This window comes from Rhinopithecus bieti, unplaced genomic scaffold (assembly GCF_001698545.2).
Source record: "Rhinopithecus bieti isolate Rb0 unplaced genomic scaffold, ASM169854v2 scaffold_11933, whole genome shotgun sequence".
Classification (NCBI taxonomy): Eukaryota; Metazoa; Chordata; class Mammalia; order Primates; family Cercopithecidae; genus Rhinopithecus; species Rhinopithecus bieti.
This window is the reverse complement of record NW_016806995.1, coordinates 1,659,330-1,686,501: the sequence shown is the minus strand read 5'-3', so window position 1 is coordinate 1,686,501 and position 27,172 is coordinate 1,659,330. Positions and strand designations below refer to the sequence as shown.

The 27,172-nt window shown below is 47.5% G+C and overlaps 1 protein-coding gene across 3 annotated transcripts in view; it reads right to left on the bottom strand.

Annotated features, from left to right (window-relative positions):
• The window catches only part of SSH1 (slingshot protein phosphatase 1), a 77,756-nt gene that overhangs the window by 42,864 nt on the left and 7,720 nt on the right, over nucleotides 1-27,172 (bottom strand). For 2 of the 3 annotated variants that reach the window (XM_017879732.1, XM_017879733.1), the window contains exon 3: nucleotides 922-1,025. In XM_017879732.1, the coding sequence (XP_017735221.1) occupies nucleotides 922-1,025 (104 nt within the window). Of the gene's footprint in view, nucleotides 1-921; nucleotides 1,026-3,755; nucleotides 3,937-27,172 lie in introns of those variants that run through there. The other variant, XM_017879735.1, reaches the window with a different exon arrangement.

Sequence of the window (27,172 nt, the reverse complement as noted above, 5' to 3'; positions counted from 1 at the left end):
TTTGAGACGGAGTCTCGCTCTGTCACCCAGGCTGGAGTGCAGTGGCGCAATTTTGGCTCACTGCAAGCTCCGCCTCCCAGGTCCACACCATTCTCCTGTCTCAGCCTCCTCAGTAGCTGGGACTACAGGCGCCCACCACCGCACCCGGCTAACTTTTTTGTATTTTTACTAGAGACAGGGTTTCACCATGTTAGCCAGGATGGTCTTGATCTCCTGACCTCGTGATCCGCCTGTCTTGGCCTCCCAAAGTGCTGGGATTACAGGCATGAGCCACCGTGCCCGGCCTGCATTTCTTGAATTCCTCTTTCTAACTGCCTTCAGTTCTGAGTCAAGTCTCCTAAGAAAACCAGTCTTATTACTTAGTAAGCATTTCTTATTTAAACTCAGTTTGATCCTCACTCTATTACTTCTGTCCACTTCCTAAAAACAAACTATTACAGAATCAAGACTTCCTACTACAGTGTCTATCTCAGAGTTGGAGCCAAAGGCCCTTCAAGAAATTCTCCAAATGAGTGTTTTTCAAATGCTTGGAGAAATCCATCCCAAGATTAGGTATACAGCACTACAGATGGTTATTTTCAAGTGGACGACATCTGGTTATAATTCATTTTGGCGCATTTGTTAAAAAGTCACTTACAGCCTGCAGTTAACTGATAAACTACAGAGAGGAAATCTTCGCATCCCAGCAGGATGCAGATGACCTTACTCCTGACGCAGACAGACATGACATAAAAGGTTGGAAAATGTGCGTGGCGTGCTTAAGAAAGAGCATCTGAGCCTCTGCCTGCACTGGTCATTGCAAACCTGTGTTCTCCACTATTTCTAAGGCCTGCAAACTCAGCAATATCACCAACAATTGAAATTTCCTCTGCTGTCCAGAAAAGCAGCTCCAATGTAAGAGTATCAACTTAGAGCCCTCACCTGCATGCTTGTGGGGGTGCTGAAGACTCCGCTGGCCTTGAGGGCTGCTTCCCTGTTGTAAGAAGAGGGCTGCGCCTTTCACCATGAAAAAGCTCTCGCTTAAGCTGGGAAGGATAAGACCAAAGCACAGTTAGACTGGAATTCAGACAGGAAAATGAACAAAGAATTACTGCAGGGGAAAAAGCTTTAGCGTGGACAAATGGCATGTAAAATGCAAATAGGATGAAACTGCTTTTATAATAATTCCACGTAGTACTCTTCTCAAACCTTGCTTTTGCTAAAAGCTTAGTGCTGGAGAATTTTCGTGACAAAACAATGCTTCTGTGACAACACCCAAAGTTCTCTGTAGGTTCCAGGGCCCCTTTCTGCAGAATACTGGACAGGGATCTCACTGTAATATAACATTTTCTTCTTTCTTCTTCTTCTTTTTTTTTTTTTTGAGACACAGTTTCACTCTGTCATCCAGGCTGGAGTGCAGTGGTGTGATCTCAACTCACTGCAACCTCTGCCTCCTGGGTTCAAGCGATTCTCATGTCTCAGCCTCCCCAGCAGCTGAGATTACAGGTATGTGCCACCATGCCCAGTCAATTCTTGTATTATTAGTAGAGACGAGGTTTCACCATGTTGGCCAGGCTGGTCTCAAACTCCTGACCTCAAGCGATCTGCCTGCTTTGGCCTCCCAGAGTGCTGGGATTACAGGCGTGACCGCGCCCTGCCATAACATTTTCTAAGAATAGAGAACAATTCCCTGATTAGGAGAGGGCGGTCTACTTTGTGAATTCTCATGCTCTTGCTGTTGATCTCTGCTTCTAACTCTCTGGCTTTTAACAACCCCATTGTTTCTTGGTGACTTCCCTTTATGAAATACAAGATGAAATTACACTTTCACTAGTTGTTTGCATTTTAAGAAAAGTAGGGACAGGCAGGGTGGCCCAAGCCTGTAATCCCAGCACTTTGGGAGGCCGAGGCAGGTGGTTCGAGACCAGTCTGGCCAACATGGTAAAACCCAGTCTCTACTACAAATGCAAAAATGAGCCAGGCATGGTGGCGCATGCCTGTAATCCCAGCTGCTCAGAAGGCTAAGGCAGGAGAATCGCTTGCTTGAGTCCCGGGGGTGGAGGTTGTTGTGAGCCAAGATCGCACCACTGCACTCCAGCCTGGGTGACAGAGTGAGACCACGTCAAAAAAAAAAAAAGAAAGAAAGAAAAGAAAAGGAGGGTGGTTACTGACTTGTGATTTAACTTAGTCAAGGTTGCCCTGTCCACTATGCTTGTGGAAAACCTCAAGTTGGCCCAATGAATTTCTCAGCAGAATGAATCTTTGGTCTTTGTTATTTTAGCTAGCAATAACACATATCTAACCTATAACTTTAAAAATTACAATTAAAAAATTTTTATTTAGGAGGCTGAGGTGGGAGGATCATTTGAGCCCAGGAGTTTGAGACCAGCCTGGGCAACGCTGTGAGACCCTGTCGTACATCAAAAGTTTTTATTTTTAATTTCACTTTGATGACTTGGCTGCCAAGGCTGGCTTTTGCAAAAAATAAGACATAAAAAAAGAATGCCTCAGCTATGAATTACTATCAATTGTTCAAAAATACCATCAACTCTCAAAATTATGCATAAAATACAACAAAATTATTAACATCGTCTTTGCAGGAGGTGGGGGAGGAGGAGGAATAGATTATCTTCTATTTACTATTTTCCAAATGTTCTATATTAAACATATATTAACCTTTAAAACATCTATTTTGTTTGATTCTCAGAATAATATAAAACACATACTATATAATTTAAAAGGAACATTCTAATCTTAATAATTTTGTAAAAGGAGGTCACAGTTCAAATTGTAGGCAACTATAAAAACTTCTCTCTTGAGCAACCAATGAACATATACATGATTTGAAGGAAAATCCCCACAAAAAAGCAGTCTTCTAATTAAAGAGAACCTTGAAATTAAGTAAATCAATTCCCAACAGAAAGACGAAGATGTTTTCTGTAATATAAGAAAGCAAGATCACCTTTGCCCCAGACATCTAATGTTAGTAGTTAAACGTTTGAATTCTGGAATAAAAAACTCAGCAAAGTCTGGAGTATGACTCTGGGTGCCAAGAAAATGCCACATGAACTAGCATTTCCAATCAGCAGCTCCTGAAATCAGGAAGACTGTTATGTCCTATGATATGAAGTCCACAATAAAATTTGTTAGTTTTTCTGGCTAAATGCTCATGCTAAAAATAGTGACTGCTCAAATATTAAATAAGAAAACTTAGTTCTTTCTGCCTTCTTGTTCAGTCCTTTGAATTCCAGGCAATTGGCTTTCGGTATCTTGTGACACCAACACTTGACATCTGACAGTATTTCGTCTGCTACTGCAGATGCACTGCCGAGTCATCCTTTCCACCCTCTCACAGTCGTATATTTGTGCTGCAAGGTTCAAGTGTTGACGAGCCCAGGATTATAAATAATGAAAGAAACGAGAAGTAGCCTTTCTTTGCTGTCTCACCCTCACTCATAGGAAGCAAAAAGCTCTTTAGCATCCATCTGGACGATCTCATTTCACAGGCTGCAGAATCACCTAACCCTTTCCACCCACAAAGCTTGTCACTCTCTCCTTCCTTAGAATCTCACAGCTCAGTATGTTTTCAGAACTGTTCTTAGACACAGATCACTTACTATTTATTCTCGTCAAAATCTGAAAGAGCTATGCGACAGGTTCCAAACTCATGAAACCTAAAACAACCGTCAGTTCATCGAAGCAGCTGGGAAAATCTTTTCGAGACAACATCAACTGCTTTTGTTCATAAGATTAAAAAAAAAAAAAATCATACTGACCAGAAACCCAAGCACGCTGGAAACAGCCAACCATTAACGATGACCTTTGCCTTGGAAACCACAGGCAAAAGTTCCCCTTGGTTTCCCTTATATTTCCTTTGGAAAAAAAGGAACAATCCAACAGACTAGGCTGGTTTCACTCTGTGATCACTTACAAGGCCAGCTGTTCCTCCTCCGTGTTCCTACACTGATAAGAATCAGGGCCTGCTGCTCTAGGCATGAAGTCGGGACAGCATTGACTGGGGCCCTGGAACACTCTGCCTCTGTTCCCCCATGACAAACAAGTAACGGGCGTTTACTGTAAAAAGCAAGACTGGAAGCTGCAGGGAAGCCCAAGCAGCAGCGCCTTATCCTGAGGCTGTGAGATCACCCTGCGTCCTGCAAATACAGTAAGGGGATACAGCCAGAGGAAACCACGCGACATGACTCTTGGGGCGGGGGGTGGGGTGGGAGGCCGCAGAGTGTGGTCAGTCACAGGATTTAGGAAAACAAGATGCAGAAAGTCTCTGTGACCCGGCTTCCCGGCTTCTCTTCTGAGCTCACTCTGGGCCCAGAGCCTCATGCGCCCTCTGGGCGGCTGATCTGAATACTTATCTGACGGCCACAGCTTCTGACCCCGAGAGGCACAGGCTCCCGATTCATCAGACTCTCAAAGTGCCCCACTGGGGAAGTCCATGAAGAAATCCACATTGGTGATGGCACGCTCAACTTTACCAGGTGCCCGGGGCCAGGAAGCCCAAACCCACAAGCCATCCATCCCAGCCACGCAGAAATCACCCTTCTTACAAAAGACCTGAGTGTCCTAAAAGGAGTGACCAAAGTTACAAAAGGTCAGACGCAGACACACAAAACGGAAACATTCTCCTCCACCGCTGTATGAGGGATAAAAAAAAGCCACTGCCCTCTCTACCCACCAACCAGAACGCTTTTATCTCCACCACACAGATCTGTTCTCGGACACTGATTACTGCCATTCGGGAAGCTTCGTAAGATTAAAGTTTCTCCAAAGCATTGAAGACAGACAAAAACCTCAATCAATGCTCCTCAAAAAACCGCAGGCCCCCAGAATATAAACAGCCAGTGTCATCCAGAAACTAAGCCATGGCAGGAAAACAGAAATCAGGGTGGTCATACGTACTAATTTGAGCTGGAAACCTCTGGACAGCAGAAGTAGTGGGTTGGCTGAAGGAAGATGCAGAAGTCAGTAAAATACAAGAGGTTTGTGGCTGCAGTGCTCACATCTCTAACGCCCCCTACAACTGCCCTCGGAGCTCCGGCCATCTGCTCCCTACGGAGATCAGGAAAAGCGGGGAGGCTGCCGAGTGCTTCCACAAGGGCTGGGGAGCCGACTCCTCCTCGGAGTCCTACCGAAGAGCAAATGGCTCTTGTGGAACTCTTGTCTTCCTCTGATATTTTGGCTGAAAAAGGCCCTTGTCCCAGCATATCCTGATGAAAGAGGGCCATTCAGCAAAACAGCTGAGGTTCCTCTAATCACTGTACTCCTACGGGCTTTTCTGTAGGCCGGAGAAACAAGCGCCAGGGTGTGCATTCGACATTGTGAGGGCAAACAGCTGGCCCCCAAGGAACCAACCCCAAGCAACAAGACCCCCTTCCGATTCAAATCAACATTCTGAAGGATGACTCTTTCTTTCAAATCAGCATCCATTCACCCAATGGTGACGGTGATGTGGGCAACTGCCGCAGTCAGTTATTCTGTGTACTCAAAGCACTGTTACATCCTGAAAATTCTTCAGTCGTGCTAACAGCTACCTGAGGGGACACGCCAGGTAGAGGGGACCACATGTACACCTATGAGGAGCACTGGGATACGCACGTAGCCCAGGGCAGGTCAGGCTGCAAAGGTCCTAAAGGGTGGAGGCGTGATCCCAAACCCTCCAGGCACAAGTCAGTCAAGAGCTGTGTTTTTAGCGCTTCTTTCAGCAAGAGAAATAAATTCAGGATGTGAATAACCATGATGCAGGAGGGAATGGAATAAGTACCCTAAGAAAGGGGCTTGGCTAGGGTTTACAAGAGGGAGGAGGGAGCATTTAACTGGTGACTTCCGGAACAATTCCTGAAGGAAGCGGCACTGAGTATGAGCTTCTCTTTCCTCAGCTCACAAGTGACCAAGCGATCCTCCCTATGGATTAAGTGAAACACACATTACCATGATTCTGGTTTTGCAGGTAAGGAAACCCTAGCTTGCCTAGGAGCACGTATCTCTACAAGATGGGGCTGGACTCACATCTATCTGCCTCATACCCACCTGCTTAACCCCTGGAATGCTGTTCTCATCCAGGGTGAAAATCAGAGCCATTATGCCGCGGTCACTTCTGCTCACGCCTGCCCAGGTGCCTAACGGCAAAGCCACTAAAGCACTGAGAGAAGTCAGAATGTGGATCATATCTTCCGTCCTTCTTCCCAGCATGTGAATGCATCATGCGTGGGAAAGAGAGAGAAGGAACCATTCAAGCAAACAGAACTCCAGGAAGACGAGACTGTGCTGGGGTTCTTCCACCTGCCCAAGTAGAAATCAGAAGCGCAGGGACCCACAGCCTTATCCTACCACCACCGCCATCACAGCTGGGGGACAGGACACATCCTTCGGCCCTTCTGCACTGCATAGAGGCTCGGGAGTTCTGTAAACCGCACAGCCACGCTGACCAAGAGGTCGTTTTGAAGGTAGGTTTCTCATCAACAGGACTATTGTTTACCGAGCATCTCCCACGTGGCCGAGGCTGTAGGAGGTACTTAGCTATCCCACGTCATCGAACTCTGGCAGTTCTGCAGGGTAAGGTATTTTCTCCATACGACAAATGAAGGAAGCCCGTCAATGATTCCAAAATAGAATCTCCAGGGATAGCATGGACAACGCCCATGGTGACTGCTGCACTTCAAGGTTTAAGAAAAGTAAAACTGGGGTGGGGCGTGGGGGGGGTGCATGCCTGTAATCCCAGCACTTTGGGAGGCTGAGATGGGCAGATCATTTGAGATCAGGAGTTCGAGACCAGCATGGTCAATATGGTGAAATTCTGTCTCTACTAAAAATACAAAAATTAGCCAGGTGTGGTGGTGCATGCCTGTAATCCCAGCTACTCAGGAGGCTGAGGCAGAGAATCACTTGAACCCGGGAGGCGGAGGTTGCAGTGAGTCGAGATCACACCACTGCACTCCAGCCTAGGTGATAAAGCGAGACACTGTCTTGGGCGGGGGGGAACAAAAGTAAAAACAATGGTCTGGGAATTCATATTTCTGGGTTCCAATTTACATTCTACCATATATAATCTGATTAACCCCTGGAATTAACCCCTGGAATTCCCTTACAGGGTTCTGTTCATTCATCCAAACAGCCAAACATTTGCAGAGCGTGGAGCACTGCCAAGCCAGCCCAAGCACTGATAAGGGCAGATAGCCACCCTCTTTAAGGAATGAGCATATGTGCTGGTGATCTGGGTGTCTGCCCTGCTGCATAGAAACATTTCTTGAAGAACAAAAATAGTAGGTATAGAAACATCACAGTATAGAATATCACCCAAATGCCCCTGAATTCCAACTCTGGTCATTCACTGAAACAACCTATCAAACTTCCAAAACACATTCATGCCCAGGTTCAGCCTCAGCAGAGTCTAATTCGGAAGGGCTGTGAGGAGTCCTGGGCATCCAGTTTTTAAAAGTTCCAGGGGGCTGGGCATGGTGGCTCACAGCACTTTGGGAGGTCGAAATGGGAGAATCAGTTGAGCCCTGGAGTTCAAGATTAACCCGGGCAACATAACAAGATCCCGTCTCTACAAAAAATAAAAATAAAATTAGCTAGGTGTGGTGGTGTGTGCCTGTAGTCCCAGCTGCTCAGGAGGCTGAGGTGAGAGAATCACTTAAGCCTGGTGAGGTCAAGGCTACAGCCAGCTGTGACCACGCCACTGCACTCCAGCCTGGGAGGCAAACCTTGTCTCCAAAAGTTCCAGGGGTGCTTCTGATGCACAGCCAAGCTTTAAAAACCTCAGAATCAAATAACATCATGGCCGGGCATGGTGGCTCATGCCTGTAATCCTGGCACTTTGGGAGGCCAAGGTGAGTGGATCACTTGAGGTCAGTTCAAGACCAGCCTGGAAAACATGGTGAAACTCCGTCTCTACTAAAAACACAAAAATTAGCCAGGCATGGTGGCGCGTATCTGTAGTCCCAGCTTCTTGGGAAGCTGAGGCATGAGAATCACTCGTACCCCGGAGGTTGAGGCTGCATTGAGCGCAGATTGTGATCCTGGAGTTCCCACTGCACTCCAGCCTGGGTGACAGAGTGAGACTGTCTCAAAAACAAACACACACACACACACAAACAAATAACATCAGAAGACACAGAGAAAACAGGCCTCTCCATGGGTTTCATAAAGATGCCTCTCACATAGGCACACGTCAATGTTTTCTGCTGGTAAAAGGTAACATCAACAAAAAGGCATGGTGCTCTCAGAAGGTGGGTGACATGATTAGGTGCAATAAAGGGAGGTCATGCTAGGGTCAGAAACAAAATAATACTCTCTTTGGAAGCAGTAAAAGAGACGCTAGTCTTCTACTACACACTTTCAGAGACCTGAATGTTCTTGCCCTCTAAGGGAGATGCTGCATCATGACAATACGAAATGACAGTGATAGCACAAACAGATCAGACCTGTGTTTTGTGAAACAGACAGGGGGTCTCGCTATGTTGCCCAGGCTCGTCTCCAACTCCTGAGGTCAAGCGATTGTTCTGCCTTGGCCTCCCAAAGTGCTGGAGTGACAGCCATGAGCCACCGAGCCCAGCCTCAGATCAGACCTTTGACAAACTCTGCTGTGGACAAAGCATTCTGGTGAACGTCAACTCATGTGATCTTCACAAAACTGTGTGGAAGACCAGACAGGCATTATTACACTAATTTATGCCTAAGGAAACAGGGAATTACTTAAATAGTACAAATTTAGGATTTCTGATGCTGTATCTCAAAAAAAAGTAGAGAATATGAGCCTGAAGAAGAGGCCCTGTAAAGGGTCCCAGATTGATGGGACAGGCTGAGACAAATGGAATCGCTTTTCCCTAGATAGAACTAACCCTCAAAATGGTAACCCACTCTGCATGGTGATTACGGGGACTGTCAATTGTCCAGCCAACTTGATGGTAATTCTAGGAGAAAAAGGAACTAATGTAATGTTGTCAGCACAGAAAGATGGGTGCCAATGAGCATTCCAAAAAGGAGGCTCTGTTAATTCCGTTTTGATCAACAAGTATTTGCTAAGTGTCTATTGTGTCCGGTCAGTGCTAAGGCCTGGGAATTTAGAAGTGAAACACACGGTTTCCACCCACTCCACACCCAGTCTGGAGTGACACTAGAGGGCCAGACAGGCACAGGACAGTAACTTCGATATAAGGCAGCAAGTTCCATGGTAGAAGGATGCACTGGGGGCTGCAGATGCACATACACACAGGGGTTCAGGGAGGCCTCTCTGGAAGAAATGAGGCCCGTGAGGCCCTGAAAGATCAGTAAACAGAGGGGCGTAACGGGCAGAAGAGTAAGATGATTATGCCAAATGTACCTTATTGTGAACCCAGGAGGATTTGGCCTCTGTCGTAAAAGGCCCCTCTATGGGTTCATAAACCTCAATTTATAAATTCTGCTTTGTACATCAGTTCCTTATAAGTTTGGTTAGCGTAAATTGGTTTCTCAGAACTTGATCATCACTGAGTGAACTCACAAATTCAAGTTTCAGAATGTGCAAACCTAAGAAACAAAACTCGTGCTTGTGGTTGAGCCATCGCACTGTCAACATCACAAATTCTCAGCACCTGAATGCCTGGTATACTAATACAATCAATACATATTGTTTTAAATAAGTAAATAATAGCTTTCTAGTTTACAGATAGTTTGTCCCTACATTTTTCCACTTAATTTTTACAATCCCATTCCTCTGATGAAACAACCCCAGCCTGGGCAACATGACAAAACCCTGTCTCTATAAAAAATACAAAAATTAGCTGGGTGTGGCAGCGTGCACCTACAGTCGCAGGTATTTGGGAGGCTGAGGTGGGAAAATCACTCGAGCCTGGGAGGCAGAGGTTGCAGTGAGCCAAGATTGCACTGCAGCACTCCAGCCTGGGTGACAGAAGGAGACCCTGTTCCCCCACCCCCAAAAAAAAGAAAAAGAAAAGAAAAATGAAACAACCAAGACTGGGAGAAGATAAATGACTTGTCTGTCGTCATTTGGCTAACAAGAGGCAGAATGGGGCTGAGAAAGTTTGGTGCTCTTCCTGAAGAATCCATAGGTCAGAGAGCAGGACCATCTGACCTGCAGCAATAGCGGCAACATGGAAAGCTGATCAACTGACCTCAAAACCACTCTCAGTGAAGCTCTGGATGGATTCAGAACCCCAGGCCTAGCAAAGTGAAGTTGATAAAGATGTAAAGGAGATCGAAAATTCACCATTTGAAGAGAGATTAGCTAAAGACTGCAAGTGGGATGGAAAATTCTTTCCATGGTTCTCCCACAGGTTCTTCCCTCATTTGGAACTCATGTTTAAAAGTCACAAAGACCCCAAGTTGGGCCAAGGTCTCGTTCTTCACTGTGCGCTTTGCAGTGCAACATGGCAGGGCCTCGTTCCAAAGGTCGCTCTTCAGAGCCTAAGAAAACAAGTAACTTTAGGGACACAACTGTCAACTGGAGTTCCCAGATTGTACCCCCCTAAACACATAATGCTGAACATAGAAAAATTCCAGCTCTGCAGGGTGTTATACTTAGGGAAAGGGGTCACAGACAAGGAATGCTGGCAGGGCTCATTACAAATATCTTTGCTGCTGGAACATGTATTGTTTGGCTAGAAGGCGTAGGCTTCTCTCAGAGAGAAAGAATGTCCAAAAGTATTTCAGACAGTAAGAGACATTCTCTGAGCCAGCTACCCAACTCTCCTTCAAACCAACGGGTAGTGGCAAGCAGCTGAACCGACCAGCAAGCTCGCAAAAGCAAGCTTTCTTTTTTTTCCCCTAAGACAGACAGCAAGTGATGTGTCTTGGCTTGGTTTAGCAAATCTTAAGATAGTTCCCTCATGACCCCAAGAGCCCGCAGGCCCCACGGAAGCTAGAGCTAATGCATCTTCCTCCAAGCATCATCTGCTCCACCAGGATCTAAGCCCCTTCGTGAGGGCAGAAGGTATAAAGGCTGCACCGTGTGGGAAATGCTATGGCAGCAAAGACAGCCGAGCACGCCAGAAATAACAGGCACATGAAGGAAATGTTTCTGAGACAGCTCAAAAATTCCGAGAAGAGATTATCCTGACTGTCCCAGGTTCTCAGCCCTGTCTTTGGTATGCAGCCCCATACCACAGTCATTTGTCACCAAGTCCTAACTTTGTCAGAGGCCCCTCCTTCCAGGTCTCTCAGGCACCACCCCAGTTCTGCCCTCCTCACCCCCGTGAGCCAGGTGACATCCAAGCAGCCCCACGGGGCACCCAGCTCTGTGCTGCATATTCTGAATGTCCCTGAAGGCCAGGGCTGTTGAGAACATTCGTGTGTGTTCTCTACCCATGCTGTCTAGTATGGGAGCCACTGGCCAGATGTGTCAACTGAACAGTTAAGATGCAGTAAGTGTGACCAAGAAACTGGGTTTGTCATTTTATTTCATTTTAATTAATTTAAATTTAAGTTTAATTAGCCCCATGAGGCTATCAACCGTGGTATAGGACAGCAGGGCTCCGGAAGCTTTTGGCCTGGTGAGAAGAATCAGGACAGGACCCCCCTGGCCTCTCGCCCACCCTGCGCAGCCCCTAACCACTGCTCTCATGACATTCTTTCCCCGCCCCAGAACTTTCGGCCATGTGACATCATCTACTGATTAGAGTCCAAACTTCTGTGCTAACTATCTACGGTTGCCACAATTAGCCATCATATGTCGTTAACCTAAATTTCATTCATCTGCTATGCCCTGGCCTTAGGGGCTGAGAATATAGTTAGAAAACAATACTTGAAAATAAGAACCCTCCTTGTATTAACTCTCACACTGTTTCTCCTGTTCTCCATGCTACACATTCTCTGTTCTATCCCCAGCTATAGCACTGTCCCCATAAAGCCTACTGTGGTTCTCAGCTCATGGTCTCCTTCCTTCCATCTGCCTCTCCACATAACGCCTGTCTTCCAGTGTTCATGCCTTCTCCAGGAAGCTTTCTCTTGTGGCCCTCACTGCAAGCTATAGCTCCTCCCTTTCAACATCTTCTAGCACCTCCTCTTACTGTGCAGGTGAGAACACTGAGGCTTGGAGTTAAGTCACTTGCTCAAGGTCACATACAGTCGGTCCTCTGTATCCGCAGGGGTTCCTCATTGGTGGATTTAACCAACTGCGATAGAAAATACAGTACTCGAGGGATGCTGAATTCTTTGAATTAGAGGGTTCTGCGGGTGCTTAAGCATTCCTGGATTTTGTTATCCTTGGCAAAGGGGGTGATCCTGGAACCAATCCCCTTGGATACTGAGGGAAAGACCATCCTTAGTGATAGGAACTCAAGTTCCCTGATTTCCAAATCGTGTTCCCTGACCCACTTATTTACTAACTAGTGGTGACGCCATCTTCCTGCCAGTATATTTTAACTTCACAATGGGATGCGACGGCCAGGATGCACATGCTTCTTAAATCTCCCTTTGTGCTTGACATACAGTAGACTGAAAGTAAGTGCTGGCAGATACACTGGCCAAGCTGTTCTCCTCTCTGAAGTCAGTATTCCAGGAGTAACTCACCCTGGTCATCTCCGCACCCTGGGCACATTGGGCACTCCCCACACACAGGTTGAACCTGGCAAATAAGACTCATGGCATCAGTGCCACACGCGAGTTAAAGCCACGGGGAGATCAGGTCAGGTCTTCCTGACAACTGAGTGCTTCAAACAACACAAGAGCAGCTAAGTTTCCCCACATCACCTTGAGTGTCTGGAGAGCTAGGGCTATGACTTCTCTGTCTCAGGATCCCTCTCAGTGCCCAGAGAACAGTGGACATCAATAAATGTAACACCAATAACACCTTCGTTGAGTGCTATGCTAAGCACATCAGGTATGTTAACTCATTTACTCCTCAGTGTCCATCTCTCAGTGTTTTATACATACGAAAATTGAGGCTCAATTAGCCGAGCGTGGTGTCGTGCTCCTGTAATCCCAGCTACTTGGGAGGCTGAGGCACAAGAATCGCTCGAACCCGGGAGGCGGAGGTTGCAGTGAGCCAAGATTGTGCCACAGCACTGCAACAGAGTGAGACTCTGTCTTAAAAAAAAAAACAACAAAAAACTGAAGCTCGGGGAGGTTAAGTCACTTGCCCAAGTTCATGAGATCAAGGAGTAGGGAAGCAGGAAGAGGAAAGCAGGAGTGTAACTCTGAAACCTCTGCTGTGAGGCACTGGCTTTCCGCTGAACTGACACCACTGGAAAACAGTGTCAAAAAAAGTCCACTTCTCTTCCCAACAATTCAGACCTAAAACCATTAGGTGGGGAAGGGCAGGGCAGGCTTCTGAGTTGGGAAGGGGGTGTGGGATCCCAAGCTGGGGTGTCTGTTGGCAAGCAGGGTGCAAAGGGCATCTATGTAGGGAGGGGTTGCAAGGGAGACAGAGACTGCTCACAGGCAAGGACTGAAATATTAAACATTAATATTTACATTTATAATAAATATTTTAATATATTTATATAATAAACATATTACCTTTATAATTAATGAATATAATTATATTAACATAATTAAATATATATTCTATAACATAAATAATATATACATTTTATATGATATACATAATAATGTTAATATTAATATTTTAGGGACGATGGGAGTCATGAATACGGAAGAGACAAAACTAGAATGCACCCCAAGGTGCTGCATCAGAATTGAAGCTGTCAGTCTGAACTCACGGTTTTCCACATACTGAAATACAGATGCACGTGTGTGTGTGAGTGCATGTACATACACTTGCTCCCTAATTCTGCCCATTGACAGGCCTGTGGTTAGCAACACCCCAGCAGCAATAAGCAGACCTAGCTTGGCTCCTGAATTTCATTTTCCACTAAAAGGAACCAGGGCCCCTTGGATAAAGGACTGATTCCACAGGTGGGGAGGGAGCATCTGTTGCCAGAAAGCAAGGAAGCACTTAAAGAATGCTGTGGACATGTCAAAGGGACACAGAAGCCAGCCTGGATGAGATCCCATTGGCCCAAATTGTCCACAAGGACAATCCGAGCATGAATGTCAACAATTTAAGAATCAGATTATAAACCACTGAATAAAACAGAAAAATGCAAATAATTGAAACAGACATCGATAGCAGACAGGATATTAACATAATTTTAAAGTATCTCTTCAAGAAATGCTTCTGAATGTTGAAGGGGAAAAGAATAACTGTACAGTGGAAAAGCCTGGTAAAACCCACCTTAGTGACCAAAGTGAATGTCACTACAGTGGGACAAAAGGAAATCACGTGCCACCTTATGGGATTCAAAGAGGATGCAGCATCCCTTGGATGCTGTTCCGGCCAAATATGCACGCCCTGTGGAATCACACAGGAACATCAGACACACTCACACTGAGGGACACTCTGCAAACTGACAATCCCAGGCACAAACATGTCCAGGTCATGGTCAACTGCGGTGGCTCATGCCTGTAATCCCAGCATTTTGGGAGGCTAAGGTGGGCGGATCACTTGAGGTCAGGGGTTCGAGACCAGCCTGGCCAACATGCCAACACCCCGTTCTCTACTAAAAACACAAAAATTAGCCGAGCGTGGTAGAGCGCGCCTGTAATCCCAGCTACTCAGGAGGCTGAGGCACAAGAATCGCTTGAACCTGGGAGGTGGAGGTTGCAGTGAGCCGAGATATCACTGCTGCACTCCAGCATGGGCAACAGAGTGAGATTCTGACTCAAAGAAAAAAAAAAAAATCCAGGCCACAAGAGTCAAAGAAAGACTGAGGAATGTTCCAGACTGCAGGAGAGCCAAGAGACAGGACATCTAGATGCAATGGCAGTCCTTTTGCAAGGATCCTTTTGTTACGAAGGACAACACTGGGACATACGGTGACTCTTGAATGGGGTTAGAGGACTAGACGGTGGGAATGCATCAGAGTCAGTGTCCTGCGTGGATGGCTGTGTTGCGGTTCTGTGGGAGAATGCCCTGGCCTGTATTCCAAGGGTAACGGAGTAGCGGGTTGACAAATTACTTTCAAATGGTTAAAAAAAAAAAAAAAAAAAAAGTTCTTTTCACTGTACTTGCAATTCTTATGTAAGTTGGAAATTACTTCAAAATTAATGAGAATTTTTTATCGACGTAGTATTTTACACATTTATGGAAGACATGTATTTGTTACATGCATAGAATGTGTAATGACCAAGTCAGAGTATCTCAGGTATCCATGACCTTGAGTATTAAATCATTTCTATGTGTTGGGAGCGTTGCAAGTTTTCAAGCTACCAATTTTTTTTTTTTTCCTTTGTGACACGGTCTTACTCGGTTGCCCAGGCTGGAGTGCAGTGGGGCGATGATGGCTCACTCAGCACAGCCTCCACCTCCCAGGCTCAAGCGATCTTTCCACCTCAACCACCCGAGTAGCTGGGACTGCAGGTATGTGCCGCCACCCCTGGCTAATTTTTTAATTTTATGTAGAGACAGAGTCTCACTATGCTGCCAGGACTGGTACTGAACTCCTGGGCTCAAGAGATCCTCCCACTTCAGCCTCCCAGAGTGCTGGGATTATACGCATGAGCCACCACAACCAGCCAAATTTTTTAAAGTTCTTTTTTTAAATCTCCATTTAAATTGATTTTGGTAAAACATTACCTATAATTTTTATCAGTAGGTGATAAAAGCTTCAGATGATTCTACTGATCACTGGTACGGTCGTATCTCACGACTTTCCCCTTTCATCTCTTGCATAGTTTCACCCTCACCAAGCAAGACCTTCCCTGCCTCAGCACTGTTTTCCCTCTTCGTGTTTTCCAGAACAGAAGTGGCCCTGTTTCGTGCCCAGAGCAGAAGAGAACGATGAAGGGCTGTGCTCTCCCAGGTCCTCCTGGTCTGTGTGTGTCCAGGTTTTGAGGGCCTCTCACATACATGGCTCTGGACCATGTAAGATCTAATTTTAGCATTTTCCTGCTTGGAGACCACACGTTTGGAACAGCAGAGGCCGACCTGCCCATGCAGGCCTCCCATTGTGAAGGGCACGCGAAGCCAGGATACCACAGCCCTGCAGGATGTGACTCAGCATCCTGTCTCAGTGCTGGGGCGGCCAGCAGCTCTAGCACCAAGCGCTGCTGCTGACCTCACCTCTTAAGACCACAAATACCCAGGGTAATTGGTGGGATAGGCATGCAGCATCAGCTCTCCCTGTTAAGACATCTTGTTTGTCCACCCATTATGCTGGGCTTCCTTGTGAACACCCACAGGTATCTATCAGGAAGAGTTCTTCTGAAGAACTGATCTGCTGGTGTTTTCAGGACACCATGAATCAAGAGATTGATGTTGTTTCTCTCTTTGCTTTGACTACCAGGAAGCTCCAAGTCAGATCTGTGGCCAAATTCTGGTAACCATACCAATGCTATGCCATGTATTCCATGTACAAACTTTCCCTTTACTTCATCTTATTTTCTTCTGCTTTCTTAATGTCCCGATTTTCTCACTAATGTTAAATTCTATTGCTCTCTATGAATGTTGTAGGGTGCTTCAAACCCTTTTTGGAAGGCACTACTGTAGATACAATACATGTTACCCCTGGGGGATAAGGACTCTTTTTCACGTCACACGGAATCCCTGGTATTTGGCAAAGAACCCATATATAGGCACTAAATACACATCAGCTGAATGGATAAAGCCAATAGCTAAGTAAAAACCACCTCCATTACCACATTGTTTCACAACAGGTTCTTCTCCCTTCCACCTCGCGAGGTGGGGCCTGGTCAGGAGGAGTCCCCAAGGCCTGGGAGGTAGGTTCCTTAGGGAGCCTTCTTGCTGTAGGGGCAGCCGACAGGTCAGTGGCCTTGACTCCAGACCGAAAGAGTCACTCCTAGACTCCCAGCTGCAACAGATACAGCGTGGCACGGGTGGGCTTGGTCATCTGGGAAGTGACAAGTGATTTCCAGATGCTGCAGCCAGCCTGGCTCTTTCCAGACCACACTGATGGCCCCTTCCTGTGTGAATTCTGACTGAGCCCAGATTTGGGGAAACACGCCTCGAGGACTCTTGGCAAGTTCGTGCCAGCCCTGGACCAGGAATGACTTCTGTGGGCACAGGGAGAGACCAGGCATTTCCGAACACAGGACCTCTGAACAGCCTTCTCTGAAACAAAGTCTTTTTAAAAATAGCTTCAAAACTAACCATTCAAGAAAAGAAAGAAAAAAAAAAACTGTAAAAGTAAAGGCACTCAAGAATGATGTTTCCCAGATAAAAGCCTGGCACAGGTTTCAAAGGAACTTGCGGGAAAACAGATCAAGGCTGGGTTTTTCCTCTTAGGTGTCACTTGCTTAACATTGGTCTTTGGAGAGGAACAAGTGTGGCAGGAAGGGCTGGCACCAAAAATGACGGCTAGTGGGTACGGACCAGGGCCAGACACCGTACACAGAACAAGACCCTCTGGAGGCCTCTGAGAGGTGAAACACAGGTGGCGGGCCCAGGATCAGACACGCAAGTGAGCTAAGCGGCAAGGCTGATGTCCCGTCCAGAGGCCTCGCTCTGGCCACACGCAGGCTCTCCCAGCATGTACTCATTTATGCGGCAGTCTCTTGCATCTCACTGCAATTCTGCCCCCGCACCGCAGGCTGGCCAGCGTGGCTTCCTCATCATCAGCACATCCCCCTGCATCCCGACACTGACTACACCCACAAAGCAGAAGCCCCCACACCCTCCAGCCCAATCGTCCAGTTAGCTTTGAAAATGGCTCCTCTCAGGGGCTAGGTGCAGTGGCTCATGCCTGTAATCCCAGCACTTCGGGAGGCCGAGGTGGTTGGATTGCTTGAGGTCAGGGGTTCAAGACCAACCTGGCCAACATGGTGAAACCCCATCTCTGCTAAAAATACAAAAACTTAGCCAGGCATGTAGGTGCACGCCAATAGTCCTAGCTACTCAGGAGGCTGAGGCAGGAGAATCGCTTGAACCCAGGAGGTAGAGGCTGCAGTGAGCCGAGATCATGCCACTGCACTCCAGCCTGGGTGACAGAGTGAGACTCCGTCTCAAAAAAAAAAAAAAGAAAAGAAAAGAAAAGAAAAAAAGAAGAAAATGGCTCCCCTGGATTTTGATTAATCCTATTTTGATTAATCCTGTTTTTTCATTTTCAGCCTTCCTTGAAGCAGCACAACCCGTCTGGATGTCCTCCTCATCTCAGGAATTTTCTAATAAGCTGTAAATCCAGAGATCTGACCACAGAACAATGAATGCCAAAGATGAGTTCTAAAGATGTGAGTACTCTCTTTCTAAACGGACGCTGCTTTGTGTGTGGCTCTGCTCCTGCGGGCAGACGCGGCAGGCTAAGCTCTGCGGAGGAGGAGGTGAGTCCCAGCAGAGGATCACTTCCTCTTGGTAGCCAGACTGGTTTTCTCCATCGCAGGGTCAGACCATAGCCCTGACCCAGCTAGACCCCCACAAGCGCATGACCTTGCTCTCACTGTGGGAATAAAACTCGTGATAGTCAGTTACAAATACACAGCAAATGATGAGCAGCACAATATAAACACAGATCGAGATGGGTGGCTCTGAGGACTCTCATTCTTAAATTTGGAGGCCATTATCTGATCTTGTCTTTTCACTTTACACAGTGGGAGACAGGGACCCAGAGAAGTGAAGAGGCGTGCCTTAGCCTGCACAGCAGATGACACATCTCAAGACAGACCCAAGGTTTTCTGACTCTGTCTCACAGCTTTGTCCCATTTATCATGAAGATAACCGCTGGTAACACTGCTACCTACGAGCTGAGCTTGCATGCACATTCCTGGTAGGTACACGCATGTGCGCACGCTCCTGCGATGTGCTAAGTGCACAGGAAGGAGACCAGGGCCCCGAGGCACTCTTTTGAAGTCTAAGTACTGATATTTCAAAAGTTTAATGAAACCTACTAGACTCTGAGCAAAACTCGTTTTACGTTAACCTTAATGAAAAGTTTAATTAAGTTCTGACAGAATTAACTCTTCACGTCTCTGTCCTCATTTGTCCCCATTCTAGAATGAGTTTTCTAATTAAAAAATATATATAGGGCCGGGCGCGGTGGCTCATGCCTGTAATCCCAGCACTTTGAGAGGCCGAGGCGAGTGGATCACCTGAGGTCAGGAGTTCGAGACCAACCTGGCCAACATGGTGAAACCCCGTCTCTACTAAAAATACAAAAAATTAGCTGGGGGTGGTGGCGCATGGTTGTAATCCCAGCTACTTGGGAGGCTGAGGCAGGAGAATCACCGGAACCCCGGAGGTAGAGGTTGCAGTGAGCCGAGATTGTGCCATAGCTCTAGCCTGGTGACAGAGTGAGACTCCGTCTCAAAAAAATACATATACATATGGCCAGGCACAGTGGCTCACATCTATAATTCCAGCACTTTGGGAGGCCGATGTGGGCAGATTGCTTGAGTCCAGGAGTTCAAGATCAGCCTGGGCAGCATAGTGAGACCCCGTCTCTACGAAAAATACAAAAATTAACCAGGCATGGTGGTGTGCACCTGTGGTCCCAGCTACTTGGGAGGCTGAGGTGGGAGGACCAATTGAGCCCAGGAGGTTAGGGCTGCAGTGAGCTGTAGTCATGCCACTGTACTCCAGTCTGGGCAACAGAGCAAGACCCTGTCTCAAAAAGAAAAAAAGAGAGAGAGAGAGAAAAAAAAAATTGAAGGCAAATTCTGATTTTCAAACCAAATGTTCCAACAAACTGCAGAAATAAAACCCGAGTTAAACCAAAAGGAACAACCAAACAGCACAATGGCCCCAGAATGATAAGTCTATATGCCCCAATGTTTAAAAGTGGGAGTCAATGGGAGGCCACTGTCTATAAGGCCACACGGGTGGGGGCAGGACTCAGGTCCCTGAATCACAGCAGCCTGCATTCAAACCCTGGCTCAGGCCTCCCACCAGCCTCGTGGAACTGGTTTCCTAAAATGAGGAGAGTCCCACGTTGCAGGCTTGTGACAACAAGATGATAGCAAGCGCAGAAAGTTCCAAGCCCAGAGCCTGCAGCCGGCAGAAGCTGGCCTCATTACCACCCGGATGCTCTCCGGGCTGCAGCACATGAAGGGGATACATGACAATCCCTGCTTTAAGTAGAGCTCAGGGAGGTGACGGGACTTGCCCAAGCACATAGTGTGCTGCTAATGGCTCAAGCAGGAAGAATGGGCTGCAAAGCCTGGTTCTTCTGATAAACTCCATTCTGTCTCCCAGTGTGCGTTCTGACGCATAGGGAGGAGGAAAAGGAAAGACAGCACTTGGATTTTGGGGTGAAGAGCACAGGTTTTGGAGTCAATGAGACATGGAGTATGAGGGCCTCAGCTCAACGGTTTTCTACTAAATAAAAACAGGCCACTGACCTCTCTGGGGCTTAGTCTTCTCATCCAGGGAATGGGAATTTAAATGTCCTTACAGGGTTTTCACAAAGATTAAATGAAATAATGCACACAAGGCAATTCACAGAGTGGAGTATGGGTGTTCCCTTTTCTCTCCACCATCCCTGCTTTATTTTTTTTTTGCCTGGGCACTTACCAACATACGATTATTGTGCTTGTTTATTTTACTTACTGTCTTGTCTCCCTCAACAGAATGTCAGCTTCCAGTGCAGGAATCTTTATTTTGTTTGCTGCTATATTCCCAGCCCCTAAAACAGGGCTTGGCGCACAGTAGGAGCTCAATAAATGTTTGTTGAATGAACAGCTCACAAGCAGACAGATGAGGACAGAGGGGTACTGAGACTGATCTAACAGCACCGATATTACAAAACTGCAACGGAGGCAATGGTGGGAAGAATCTCTCTGTCCTTTGTTTCCTGAACGTCCAAGACAACTTTTAGTTGCTCAACAGGAAACAATACTCAATTTACAAGACCTCCAGGGCCTATCCAGGGCAAACTGGGCGCTGTGAGGCAGGAGGTCAGGCAGGCCCTGCCCCTAGGGTGGCTCACAGTCTAGTGGGCAAGGCCAGCTTCTTCATATGTGCTCAGAAGGGCCCTGCGCTTAGTTTAACACTCTGCTCATGCCATCTTGAAATTCTTAATAATGTTTGTTGTTGTTTGCTTGTTTGTTTTGAGACAGATTCTCACTCAGCTGCCCAGGCTGGAGTGCAGTGGTGTGATCTCAGCTCACTGCAACCTCTGCCTCCAGGGTTCCAGTGATTCTCCTGCCTTAGCCTCCCGAGTAGCTGGGATTACAGGCACGTGCCACCACACTTGGCTAATTTTTGTATTTTTAGTAGAGACAGGGTTTCACCATGTTGCCCAGGATGGTCTCAAACTCCTGACCTCAGGTGATCCACCCTCCTCGGCCTCCCAAAGTGCTAGGATTACAGGCATGAGCCACTGCGCCCAACCTCTTAATGACGTTTTTACAAGGGGCTCTACCATGTTCATTTTGCACTGGGCTCCACAAGTTATGCAGCCAGTCCTGCATTACAGGAAACATTTCTGTACCTAAGTACATATACTACAGAGCAAGCACAAAACGCCAAGGAAACACTAAGGAGAGAAAAATGCCTGTGAGAAGAAAAAGGAAGACATGAATCACTTTCAACAGAAGCTGTTACCATGAAGGAAATACGGGCAGGGGGCATTTGTTGAATGTCTACTATGGGAGAAAGGGTTCACGTCATGAGCACATTTAATTCTGACAACCACCCTACAAGCTGCATACTATATTGGCCATTTGAAACTAAGGCCTGCCCAAGATCATATAATAGCCTAGTGAGGTGACAAAGGACAGATATAGAAGCCAAACCCACGCCCATCTCTCCCTAAGTCCAAAGCTGTGGGAAAAACAAAACAGAATCAACATGGGTGGTTATTTTTAAGGCCAGCATATTCAAGGTGGGGGCAAATCCAAGAGACACTAAGCCTCAGAGCATGAACAAGCATGTGGGTGCTGAGCGGAGGGGACCAGCGTTCACCAGGGTGGTGTCAAACTCTGTAAGGCTTGCTCCCCATGTTCCTGGTCTCTTCCCATGAGCACCAGGCACCCCTTATCATCCCAAAACTAGGCACATCTGTAACACTGAATGGAAACCTCTTTGTTTACATGTGTTCTCTGTTAGACTGGGGGCATCCCTAGAATACACACAGATTGACTGGTGGGCAGAATTCTGCCAGATGCATGCACCCAAGTGAGCCTTTCTCTTTGAATGTGGGAGGGACAAGAGAACAAGACGGGAGAGCTGTTCCCTTAATTAGGCTGCACTATTAAAGGCGATGAGACAGTCATTCTGGTGATAACAATCTGTCATAAGACCCTACAGAGGCAGACTCTACTGTCGGCTTTGAAGAAGCAAGCACCATGAATTCTCTACAGCTGCAAGAAAATGAATTTAGGCCAGGCATGGTGGCTCACACCTGTAATCCCAGCACTTTGGGAGGCTGAGGCGGGTGGATCACCTGAAGTCAGGAGTTCGAGACCAGCCTGACCAATATGGTGAAACCCCGTCTCTACTAAAAATACAAAAATTTGCTGGGTACACCTGTAGTCCCAGCTACTCGGGAGGCTGAGACAGAATTAATCGAACCCCAGAGGCAGAGGTTGCAGTGAGCCGAGATTGCACCACTGCACTCTACTGGGCGACAGAGTGGAAAAAAAAAAATAAATAAATTCAGCCAAGAACCATGTGAGCTTAAAAGAAGACCCTGGGGTTCAGATGAGACCCCAGCCCTGGCCAGCAAGCCTTGTGAGTCCCCAGAGAACCCAGCTATACCGTGTCCAGATTCCTGACCCATGGAAGCTGTGAGATAATAAATTTGGGCTGGGTGCGGTGGTTGCCAGGCGTGGTGGCGTGGTGACTCATGCCTGTAATCCCAGCACTTTGGGAGGCCAAGGCAGGCAGATCACTGGAGGTCAGGAGTTTGAGACCAGCCTGCCCAACATGGAGAAACCCTGTCTCTACTAAAAATACAAAATTGGCCAGGCATGGTGGTATGTGCCTGTAATCCCAGACACTCGAGAGGCTGAGGCAGGAGAATTGCTTGAACCCAGGAGGCAGAGGCTACGGTGAGCTGAGATTGTGCCATTGTACTCCGGCCTGGAGGAGAGCAAAACTCCACCTCAAATTAAAAAGAAACAAAATTAAAAATATATATATACTATTTAACTGTTAAGTTAGTGGTAACTTGTTATGCAGCAAGCGATGACTGATACAGTAACCTACGAACATGTCCCTCTCCAGCACAGACACAGAATTTGGATGCACTGGGTGCATGACACCTCTTGGCAGGACTTAACTGGACAGACTAGCAACAAAGACAATAAAGCCCAGGCTAAGATGGACCGCCAAGGGCAGGGAGGAACCCCAGAGGGTGGACAGCTGCAAAACTAAGGATATTCAATCAAGAGGGGAAGTATGGTCTGCAGGACAATGACATGCCAACCCCCATCCACTCAGACACTGTAGGGGAGAAGGCAAAACCACACTTCAGAAGGCTGTAAGGAGAATGGGGTCCCTGGGAGACTTCCAGGTGGAGACCAAAAGGAGAAGGGAGTGTGGACAGAAAGGGAGAGGAGTCAGGGAGTTCACAGTTTACCACAGAAAAACAGTAAAACAGAAGAGACAATATCCTGCCACTCGCTCTGGCCCATACCTTTGCTAGGGCAGGCAATCACGAATCACCAAATTATAATAATTCTAATGACCATGTTCCCGCACTTGACTTGGAAATGCTGGATTAAAAAAAAAAAATCTTCACTCCCGATCCACACCCTGGGGACAATATTATCTCCCCAGTGTCCTACCTGGCCCACAACTACTTATGTCTCATGCCAGACTGAGCCGGCTCCCAGGATGGCAAAGGAGCCAGGAGCTGCTGCCAGCAGGGCCATCTGCTCACCAGTTCCCACAGTCTGAACAGCACAGATTCCAAAGAGGGACTGGGAGCGGCCAGCAGCAGCCTGCACATGCGGAAGGCAGGGGAGAGCAAGGGAACTGGATCCATCCTGCTCTGCTGCAATCATCTGCATGCCGGGTGTGAGATGATCAGTTCTTGAGACACTTCCCAGAAGGCCTGCAGAAAAACTGTCTGAGTTACAATATTGCTTCCTCCAAGTCTGTATTCTTATTTGCATCTTATAGTAATGTAGCCGGGTAAAGCAGGAAGGCTGCTCCGAGTCAAAGAGCATCCATGGTGGGCGCCCTCCCAGGCCTGGCCGCAGTACCTGCAGGAGTCGGCCCCTCTAATTCTCCTGTGCCATGAACTAACACCGCACGTCAGCAATACCTTGTGAAGACCAAGCACAGCAACCAAGCCCACTGTGGACCTAATTCTGGGCAAGGAACTTTTCTTCGAGACAGGGTCTCGCTCTGTCACCCAGGATGGAGTGCAGCGGCATAATCTCAGCTCACTGCATTCTCAACCTCCTGGGTTCAACTGATTCTCCTACCTCAACCTCTTGAGTAGCTGGGACTACAGGCATGCGCCACCATGCCCAGCTAATTTTTCTATTTTTTTGCGGAGATGGGGTTTTGCCATGTTGTGCAGGCTGGTCCCGAACTCCTGGGCTCAAGCAATCCACTCACTTTGGCCTCCCAAAGTATTGGGATTACAGGCGTAAGCCACTGCGCCTGGCCTGGGCAAGGAACATCACACAACTACTCCACAACCCTCAAAGGTCACAGTGTCATCTCTGTTTTGTAGGTGGAACAACTGAGACCCATGGAGGTGTAGGAACACACAAAGGTAAAGGAACTCAGCCACCAGTACAGGAGCCAGATGCCAAACCTAGGTCTGCCTGACTCAGAACCCCACTGCTTTCCCTCTACACCTGGCTGTTTCTCCTACATGTCTGGAATTTACTGCAGGGTCAAAGGTTAATCCATTTGAACGGTTAACCTGTATTTACTTATTTTGAGACAGAGTCTCGCTCTGTTGCCCAGGCTGGAGTGCAGTGGCGTGAACTAGGCACGCTGCAACCTCCCGGGTTCGAGAGATTCTCCTGCCTCAGCCTCCCAAGTAGCTGAGATTACAGGTGTTCACCACCAAGCCCGGCTAATTTTTGTATTTTTAGTAGAAAGGGGGTTTCACCATATTGGCCAGGCTGGTCTCAAACTCCTGAGCTCCAGAGATCTGTCCTGCCTCAGCCTTCCAAAGTGCTGGGATTAGAGATGTGAGCCACCGCGCCCGGCCATTTAAACTGTTTAAATGCTACACGAAGGCAGAGAAATGAGGCCGTCCCTACGGGATGTGACAGCAGTTAGGGATGCGACAAGGGCACACAGACCTGCAACACAGGCGGATGTGGCACCTGTCACAGAGAGGGACGCCAGGGGCTCCCTGCTTTCTCTGAAGAGAGGGAAATCACAAACATCTGGGGTGGGAGCACTTTTAGCTGGCCATGAGGACTACAGCCAAGTGAAAAGGAACGGGTCGAGGGAACATGCATGATTAGGGAGCAGGGAGTAGTCCCGACGGACTGGAAAAGGCGCATGTGAGAGGGGAGGGCGGAAAGGCCAGCAACGCCGGTGACGCTGGAGCTCAGAAAAGACTCCAAGGACCAGAAGGAAGAAGCATCAAGGGACCAGGGGCTAATATGCCAAGGTAGAGAGGATAGGTCCAGGGGTGTTCCTCTGTGACGGCACAGAAGAGGTGTGAGGACGTGAAGAGGCGCCACCAGGGAACCTGAGAAAAAGAAGGCAGGTGGCTCGGAAGAACCAATCCATGTGACCCCGCAATTTATTGGATATGGATGAATCACAGCTGACTTTTTAGATGACCCAAAAGATGAAACTATTAATTAAGGCTAGACAGAGGGGAGAAAAGAGAAATATCCTGCTACCTCCAGATTTTCTCCCTACAGCACCTCTTAGAGATGAGGTGATGGCAGTTCACCTTCAGGATCCATTGGAAACAAAGAGAAACCTCTCCCTAACTCTCCTGATACCAAACGAAAAACAACCAACTATTCCATAATTTTCTTCTCTAGGAGAGATTCAGAGAGAAAAGGCCTGAAAATGCAAATTGACACACGGATGTGAATGCGTTTCAGTCAAAGTTTAAACCAGGACACAACTTTTCTTGTGTAGCAAGGAAGGTTAGGAGGCAGGATGGTGTTCTGTGCCTAGAAAGGTGAGTGTGACGTCAAGGTGGCTGAAGAGGGGTTTAAAAGGGGACCTAGGGGGACAAGCCCAGAGCCCAGCATCCCACCCTAAATGAGAACACAGGTCTCCAACTCCAGCCCAGGGTCTCCCAGTGGTCACAATGGCATTGGGGACCTGCTGACAGTGGCACGGAAGGACTCTCGGTGGTGGTCAGAATGACCCAACATCCCAGGAGGCACCCGCCACCAGCTGGCATGAGTCCTTGGTGCTGCCCTGGCACTGCTGGTAATCCACCCCGGCGGCCTCAGGCACGCTCCCACACCTGTATGTCCAAGACAGCGAATTCAATGGTACTACTAGCCTGGCCTCCAGAAAGGCAGCAGAGTAGGATCAACTTGGCCTTAGAGGTCTCGCTTCAAATACAGTATTTCCCAGTTCCAATCTTGGGCCTCAACCACCAACTGGGAAAACCTCCCTCCTAGGGCTGTTTTGAGAACTCGATATGGAAAGCTACCAAAGCTTTATTTCCCACCCCTTTGTAAGGTCCCCCACAGCTCCCAACTAGGCAGAGAAAGGGGCCTTTTATTAGCAAGAAAAGGGCCAGGTGCAGCAGCTGTCACCACACCTGCAATCCCAGCACTTTGGGAGGCCAAGGTGGGAGGATCACTTAAGCCCAAGAGTTTGAGACCAGCCTCAACAACACAGTGAGATCTCGTCTCTTCAAAACACATTTAAAAAAATTAGTCAGGTGTGGTGGCGCACACCTGCAGTCCCAGCTACCTGGGAGGCTGAGGTGGGAAGACAGCTTGGCCCAGGAGTTCAAGGCTGTAGTGAGCTATAATTACACCACTGCACTTCAGCCTGGACAACAAAGACCCTGTCTCTAAAAAATAGAAATAAAAAGTTTTAATTTAAAAAAAGGTTAAATACTAATGAGAAAGGTCCACATACGCATTTTCATGTCACTGCTATTTATAAGTTCTTAACTGAAACCACTATGATATAAGCTATTAAAGGTAATTTAAAAAGAAAAACAGCTGTTTGCCCCAAAGATAGTCTAAGTGACAGAGCTCAGTGCTCTCTCATCAACAACAGCCCTGAGAGAGACAAGAGATGGAAGAGATTCCAACCCCAAGAAAGGGCTGGAGGGGAGCCTGGGGAGGAGACATGGGGGAGGGGAGCTCCAAGAGGGAGCTGGGGGAG